General features: G+C 41.3%; 2 protein-coding genes across 3 annotated transcripts in view; one reads left to right on the plus strand and one right to left on the minus strand.

Annotated features, from left to right (window-relative positions):
- The window catches only part of LOC119315751 (splicing factor 3B subunit 2-like), a 4,476-nt gene extending 1,590 nt beyond the window's left edge, over window positions 1-2,886 (plus strand). The window contains exons 5-12 of the mRNA XM_037590247.1: window positions 696-773; window positions 883-975; window positions 1,418-1,504; window positions 1,604-1,705; window positions 1,798-1,917; window positions 2,114-2,244; window positions 2,373-2,454; window positions 2,559-2,886. Coding sequence (XP_037446144.1) covers window positions 696-773; window positions 883-975; window positions 1,418-1,504; window positions 1,604-1,705; window positions 1,798-1,917; window positions 2,114-2,244; window positions 2,373-2,454; window positions 2,559-2,630 — 765 coding nt within the window. The 3' untranslated portion in view covers window positions 2,631-2,886. The remainder of the gene's footprint in view (window positions 1-695; window positions 774-882; window positions 976-1,417; window positions 1,505-1,603; window positions 1,706-1,797; window positions 1,918-2,113; window positions 2,245-2,372; window positions 2,455-2,558) is intronic.
- An 897-nt stretch (window positions 2,887-3,783) lies between these two features.
- On the minus strand, window positions 3,784-7,873 carry LOC119316038 (OVARIAN TUMOR DOMAIN-containing deubiquitinating enzyme 11-like). Of its 2 annotated transcripts, none has more exons than XM_037590436.1 (10): window positions 7,616-7,873; window positions 6,536-6,740; window positions 6,083-6,156; window positions 5,950-6,004; window positions 5,654-5,728; window positions 5,427-5,500; window positions 5,266-5,314; window positions 4,501-4,585; window positions 4,181-4,237; window positions 3,784-4,045 (listed from the first exon to the last, which is right to left on the minus strand). In XM_037590436.1, exons 2-10 carry the CDS (start codon window positions 6,695-6,697, stop codon window positions 4,002-4,004), a joined length of 675 nt encoding a protein of 224 aa, XP_037446333.1. In that variant the 5' UTR covers window positions 6,698-6,740; window positions 7,616-7,873; the 3' UTR covers window positions 3,784-4,001. The 2 variants fall into 2 exon arrangements, with proteins under 2 accessions (XP_037446333.1, XP_037446332.1); XM_037590435.1 differs by having other exon boundaries at window positions 7,612-7,873.
- Between the last annotated feature and the right edge of the window lie 208 nt (window positions 7,874-8,081).

Here is an 8,081-nt window from a genome sequence, read left to right on the forward strand (position 1 = left end):
CTAAGATTTGTTTCACTTGGCCTGATTCCAAAATTTAGCGTGCCCTGCAAAATTTGGCTGTACCAAAGCTTTTGTTGGTGCATAGTGGCAAAACTCAACCATTGGCACGCCTGCTGCTGGTGCCCTTTTTGCTGACGTGGCTAGAGATAGTTAGCTTAATTTAATACTTTATTTCTTTGAGTAACAGGCTTCAGACATTAATATCTTCTAAAATGTTAATCCCATCGGTCATTGCTGGAAATTTAATTATCTTAACATTACTGACATTTGGGAGACGTCTTGATTATGCATTACCAAAAGTTTGGTCTGGCTATTTGGGCAACAAACCAAAACATGCCCAAGTGTCCAAAATGTTTCACCTTTCTTATACAGATGTGTAATTCTTGCAGGGACTGCTGTAACAATCGAGGAGGCTGGAAATGGTGTTGTTCCGCTTGAATGGTTTCTGTAGTGTATATAGGATAGTTGAATCTTATGTGCATGCATTTGATGCTTCTTCTGCTGAACAGATAAGGTCCATCTAGATTCTAGAGTCCATGGATTTTGATATTTGATATTATGTGATCATACTTCTTAAACTGTTATCTTTTTCTTGAAGACTACAAAATTCTGAACTCAAGATAGCATCTGACATTGCCATATTCACCTATTACTCTGTTCAGATTTTAGACTCACACATTATGTTGTTGTTTCAGGGGAAGCGAGGTATTGCAAAACGACCTTTCCAGCTTCCTGACTTCATTGCTGCAACTGGAATTGAAAAAATGAGACAGGTAACTTTGTGGATTTTGTTCCCTCTGTTACCAAAACGACCTGAGCAAGCTGATACTCAGAACTTGCCTGCACACAGAAAGACTAATTGATTTCTAAATGTTTATGCAGGCATACATTAAGAAGGAGAACAGCAAGATGTTGAAACAGAAACAGCACGACCGTACTCAGCCCAAAATGGGCAAGATGGATATGGATTATCAGGTCAATATCTCCACCTGCATATCATAGTACTTTAGTCATGTTGTCAAAGCTGCAAATTATGAAGCAATTTGTGGGTTTTGTTCCCTCTGTTTTCTTCCATAAAACCATGAAGACATATATTGCTACTTTTGAATGCCTTCTATAGTTTTCTTGTATATATGGACGTGCATTCGTTGCTGTGTTGGTGTATTAGCCCCTCTTTTTACGAAAATCTAAGTCCTCATAGATCCATCAGAGTAACTGTCTAAGTGCCAATCTAATGTTTAGGCAACTTACACAAGTAACAATGCTAGTGTTGGTGTTTATTTGTTATAACTTCTTTTTCTGCGATAATATATTTGATGTAACTTTAATATATAGATCTGTCCTTTTTGGGGGTTCAGTATTCTCCTGGTATCAGTTGTACCAAGACTAATGTGTTGGCATTGTTTTGTTCCCACAGGTTTTGCATGACGCATTCTTCAAATATCAAACAAAACCCAATTTGACTAGTCATGGTGATCTATATTATGAAGGGAAAGAGTTTGAGGTACGCACTCTTGAAAATTTACACAGCAACAAGGCAGACAACATCCATGTGTCCATATATGGTTCTGATGCCAAGCTCTAACATGTGCACATTCAACAGGTGAAGCTTAGGGAAATGAAACCAGGTATGCTGTCCAGGAACCTTAAAGAAGCTCTTGGTATGCCTGATGGTGCCCCGCCCCCATGGCTTAAAAGCATGCAGGTATGTATTCAATCTATTGTTTTCCTGGTTTATTACTAGCAATGCCTTCATCATTAGCCAATTTTGACGCCAATTCGTTTATTTATTTTCAGCTGTATGGTCCTCCACCCTCTTATCCTTGTCTGAAGATCCCAGGTTTAAATGCCCCAGTATCTCCTGGAGACAGTTTTGGTGATGCACCAGGGGAGTGGGGAAAGCATCCTGTTGACGAGGTATCTTATCTATTAAAATATGTTTATTAGACCATCTAATCATTCCCTAGTTTCTTGCCAACAGCATGGGTACCCACTATATGGAAATGTTTCTGGGTTTCTGCAGAAGGACGAACCTAATTACCATGTAAATTAAGTTAGTTGTATTATGGTTTGTCGTGAGCAGAACTAACATTTACTTACTTCGGTTATCTAGGAAGAACCTCTCGATCGCAGCAAGCACTGGGGAGAATTGGAGGAAGAGGAAGAAGAGGAGGAGGTGGAGCAGGAACCAATGGAGGACGAGGAAATAGAAGAAGGCATTCGATCTGTTGACACCATCTCAAGGTATTTTTCTATACTTCTGTTCTTTTTGCTGTCAAGTTATTTTAATTGGCAGTTACCAGTTTTTTTCCATCAATTAAATAGTGCATGACACTTGGTATTTACTTTTCCTCTCTTGCTGTGTGTAACAGTACTCCAGCTGGTGCCGAAACACCTGATGTTATTGACCTTCGGAGGTCGCAGCCTGAGAGGCAGGCAAAAAGGCTATACAAGGTATGTAAACTGTTCCCTGTGTCTGTGACAGTCATTTATAGGCACCGTTTGGCTTGACTAGTCTTTGCTGATAATCATCAATTTGTTGTTTCTTCCCTCTGAAGGTTCTTGAACGGAAAGAAGGACGGATTGCCACTGGGATGCTGTTTGGGTCGACGCACGCGTATCGTTTCTAAAAACAGAAACAGCTGCTGATGTTTCAAATAGATAACTCTGAATTATTACTATGTTTCAAATAGACTTCTGTTGGTATTTTGTTGATCTCGCAAGGCCAGAGAATGCCGCGCAACCAATTTGAAAAGAGCGTGTTGGGTTCGAATGTTGAGGCTCAACTGCTTGTCCAAACAGAGTTTTGTCTTTGTATCCTCTTCTCTCACTGAAATGCTTCAAAGATTTGGTCGCGAGATTTGTAAACCGTCTGTACAGCATAACTACGGGACAGAGTTTAGATGATGATATTCACTCTGGCATGCTTCATATTCCCTTCGCTTCCTGTCTCTGCACCTCTTTGGTTGGGTACACAACCCTTCTTGATTGGGTACACTATTTATCATCACATTTGTTTCGACGAATTTTCATAATAATAATTAATAATATGCCATGCACACTCAAGACTGTCACTTGCTAATACTACCATACGTGCTTTTTTTTTGCTTTTTTTGATGAGGAATCTATCACAGCTGTCTTAGCCTACTACGTATATCCCGTACACTTTTCCTCCCTTACAACAATCTAGTAAAAGACTCTACGTGCTATACTCCGCATATTCTTATGCCAACCAGAAAGGTTCCATAGTTATAGTATTGCTTCTTTTTAGTAAGTCAGCTGCGCGAGCTACGACGACCTAAAAGATTCTTCAGTTTTCCCTTTCTTCAGACTTTCAAGTCAGCCATGCGGCACAGCTATGCTTGATCGGTAGTGTGTGCTAGCACGTTGTGCTCATACACCAGCAGCATCGCTCTCCCTCTTCTACATAAGATGCCCAAAAAAACAAAGTTCCATGCGAAGCCTAAAAAAATGACTAAGAATTCACACGCCTAACTTTTCCAAGACTCCAGGTCCAGGCATTCTGAAAATAGTTTGTTTTACAGAACTCAGGTGTTCTACGACACAAAAACTGCCATGTGAAGCACAAACTGACTAAGAGCATGCATGACTAAATTTTTCAGGGCCTTCGAATTTCAGAAGAGGTTTTTTCTTTTCTTTTCACCACATCCTCTCAGGAGCACCCGCGTTTTTTTCTCTCTCTCCGCAAGCATCTCATGAAATACGCTCATGAAATAAGAGATCTAAGAATGGACAACTTCTCATGAAATACGCTCCTACTGATTAACCAAGACAAACTGTACAGCTGCTATTTCTGTCTCATCTTCCCCGAAATAAAGAATTTTCACCATTCCACTTTACATAAAAGATTAGAATGAGTCCGTTTCAGGTTACAGCTTACAACATCAGCAGTATGAAATAAGGTTACATGCAGATGCCGCTGGACCGAGTGCACAAGAATGAGGGGGGGAGTGGTGAATCCAACGACCAGCGAACCCTACCTAGAACAGCCAGTGCTTCTTTTTGGTCTTGCGTGTCGGAAGATCTGCAAAGAGCGGATTATAAGAGGACTACAAGGTCACACGAGCCAAGATACGGACTCCGTTCAGAATTTCTAAATGTAAGCACAAAATTATGCTATGGCTGGCAGGTATCATCGATCGAGCAAAATAGTGCTCACCTTCATTGGCATACAAGGAATTATAGTGTACTTCGCACCAGAAACTTAGCCAAAGCTCTGCAGAAGGTGACAGGGAACGATGAGCACCTACTCCCTCCGTTCCAAAATAGATGACTCAACTTTGTATAAAGTTAGTACAAAGTTGAGTCATCTATTTTGGAACAGAGGGAGTAGTATTTAGCTGCTACTAGCAGCAGGCAATATTTTTAGAATGAATGATTGACACAAAAAACAACAAAGTGGTTCAAAATAAATGGGACACAAGTTTGACATGGCACAGAATAAATCAGCTTTGGGAAAAGCACAATCTCAACTCTAACCTCTTGTAGGAGCGGCATCCCTGGGGACTATCTCGATCAGGCATGTGTCTCTAAACGACGTCAGCAGGCAGATTTTGGCACCAAACTGATTTAACAAATCAAAAGGTATCAGACAATTATAACTGATACATGACGCCTCCTAATATTGAAACAATTGGGTACTGGTAGCTTGGATTTCTGCCATATTCACATAAAGCGGAGCATATTATTTGGAAGAATATCGAAGTGCCATCTGAACTAACAGAGCATGTAACTCCAAAATGAAGCATAAGAAACATGAACCGGTGATGTGTGGTCATCAGGAGAAAAACAAAGTAACTAAATATGAAGAAAAAAATGATGTTGCTTGCCAATTCAGATGCATGAACATCATAGGATGAAAATCACATTTCGTAGTGTACCAAACTCAGCCATAGAAACAATTTTAGCGCAATGAGCAAAGAAGTATAGGCTTATAGCTACAGAAATAAATAAATAATATATTAATAGATTCATATTTTTCAAAGGTTACAAACATGAAAATATCTAGCTCAATCTAGAGGTACTAAATGCTGCAAGAAATAATGCAAAAACGAGATGTAGTCCAAAGGTTTTTACTCATACTACTCCCTCCGTCCGGAAATAGTTGTCATCAAAATGGATTAAAGGGGATGTATCTAGATGTATTTTAGTTCTAGATACATCTTCTTTTATCCATTTTGATGACAAGTATTTTCGGACGGAGGGAGTACAAAATAAACAGCCATCTTGAAAGTGTTATGTTACCCGGTCTGCAGCCGCTTGTAAGGTCACATGATCTCCCCATTCCCCAGATCTACAATATCATAAATAATATAGCTATGTGTAAGGAGATGACTAACAAACTGAACTTAAAGCATGGCAGCATCTCAAATCAGCTATGTACTGGAAGTCTGGAAGTATAGAACCTTTTCATTTTCTTCAAGTAAACCTTGTAGTCCAATGGTACATAGCCTTCATAGTGTTTCCTGAATTCCTTTAGCTAAAACACAGAGATGTTAGTACAGCATAACCGGTTATCATGAAAATAGATAGTGATAGATGTAACTGAGATTGCAGCCTCCGAATTCACGTAATAAACACATTCTGCTAAGGCAAGAGTATACATCAGATAAAGAGAGGGGGGATGATTTACCTGCTTCACTACTGCCTTCCTCACATGTCTGTGGTAATCAGGATTGCGGAATATCTGATCTGCCAGAGCTCGAAACTGTAGAGAAAACAAGTAAGAAAAAAGGGGAAAGGTTGAAGACACGGTAAAATCTCCACATGGAAGATGAGCTAAAATAACATTTTTTGTGGGAACAAGATATGGAAAATTAACAATATCTAAATGTAGGATTGATTCAAGGTATGTAGCAGAAATATTTTCTTAATATTTGGCTTTATAAGAACAACATACTTATTCTGTGAAACATGTCACGAACTAACCTGGCAATTCCCATCCCCTTCTATCTGATATTCAGCTAAGCCATAAGTGCCCAATCTGCCAAAAGGAAGTTGGTAAACAAACCTAACATAACAGAGAGATGGTGAAAGCAATAACAAAATGCAACCATTATACCTTTCCAATAATGATTCATGGTCTATGGTTGCATTACTAAAATCAGGGATTTTTCCATTAACTCGAGGAGTATGCTGCCAATAAGGAAGGCATCAGTAACTTAATATGAAGGCAAGTACTAGAAAGGTAAGGAACTTGGAGCATACTAATTAGATTTCATATAATAATAATGAATGCGGATAACATTGTTCTATACTAGACTGACCACTGCTACCAATTTTTTTTACTGAATGCTACACAGTGGCGGAGCTAGGGAATGATCTGGGGGAGGGGGGGGGGGGGCATCGGCCCCCCAGAAGTTTCATTTCATGGATATATAGTACACACACTCGTGCTTCATTTCATGGCAAACAAGTCAACGGAGAACAGATTCAAAAGGTAAATTTGAGGGAATCATTCAGAATGTAGCAAAAATAATGACAAACACACATTCAACAACTGATAGATAAGTACCGGGAGTGAATCTAAGTGGGACAGCCGCTTCCCAAGGCTGCGCCCATTGGTCTTTGCTTCCGTTAAAAGTGCATCGACGGTCCCATCATCCTCACTCCCCTGAGTACTGGTGCTAATACTTGAGCAGGAGCTTTTACTAACTTGGTCCTGTTGTTCAGACATGCTATCTCAGAGAGAACATTGAGAATGCAGGGTTCACTGTAAGCTGCACAGAAATGAAAAGAGGGTTTGGTTATAAGTGATTCAAACAGTGAAGAGCTCGCATCTGCACATCGACATGGACAAGAAGCACAGTCACTAAAAAAATTGTGAGTAGTAGCAAAACAAGCTCATGGGCGGCCAAGACACATCCAATGGCTTCTATGTTAGCACTACACAATACAGATCACGATTAACGCGTAGCGTACATACAGTTCCTAAGTTCCCATTTCATGAAGAACAGAGATCTGAGGTGCTAAGCACATAGTGATGGTCTTCAAGAGCACGAATTCCTCGCAAAACTGACAGCCAATACAGAGTAGGTGTTCACATCACAATCTACTACTAGCACTCAACTAAATCCTGTTCGGCGTGCAGCACAAACAGGGGCAGACCTAGCTTGGGGCACCGGCGTTCAGCCGAGCCCCCGAAATTATTTCAACGCCGGTGCCCCCGAAATTATTTCGAAAATGAACTGCTACTAGGACTCCAAGATCACAAGATTGAAACATGCATACATACACACAGTTCAAATACATAGATGCGTAGTACCATTTTCTAAGAAAAACATACATACAGCTCCTAGGTGCCCATTCCATGAAGAACAGAGATCTCATCCCAGATATCAGTGAACATTTTCGGAAGCAGGAAATCCTGGTAAAGCCTGGCAGCCAATACAGAATCGGTCCTCGCAACACAAGCTGCTACTAGCACTCCACTAAATCCCATTCGCAGCACGCAGCAACCAAATTCGCAACAGAATGGACGAATTGGAGCATCCGTCCCGGGAAGAGCAGAAGTTTCAGATTGCCCATGGCAACGTGCCGGAAGGAAACTACTAGTAGGAACAAGAACAGAGGCAGGTAGGGGCTCGTTACCGACAGCGGGAACCGGTCTGACCCCGGATGGATCTCGGCGCGACGCCAGCCGAGTAGAGCGGAGGAGGACGGCCGACGGCTACTGAGGGGGGAAGTTCGTTCGAGGTGGCGTGCTTCGGTGGTGGGAGCGCGCGGTGGCGTGTTCGCCGGAGGGAGGTGGGATGGTGGTGGCGTGGGGATTTGAGAGAAGCGGGGGAAGCCAACCGCCGGGGAGGGGAAGAGGAGCAAGAAAGAAGGGAACAGCGAGTGCTCGAGCTCGAGAACGGAAGGGGCATTCTTGTCATTTATTTTTTTTTTTATTTTGTCGTGAATGGCGAGGCAGAGCATTTGTCGGGACAATTCTACAGTCTCAGAAAACTGCTTGTTTCTCTGGAAACGCCGGTACAGATATAGGCGCAGCGTAAGATACATTTGTCATTCTTATAAGAGGCCGCGTTTTCATCGACAATGAAACGACTTCTTTGATAGTA

Source organism: Triticum dicoccoides, chromosome 6A (genome assembly GCF_002162155.2).
Source record: "Triticum dicoccoides isolate Atlit2015 ecotype Zavitan chromosome 6A, WEW_v2.0, whole genome shotgun sequence".
Taxonomy (NCBI): Eukaryota; Viridiplantae; Streptophyta; class Magnoliopsida; order Poales; family Poaceae; genus Triticum; species Triticum dicoccoides.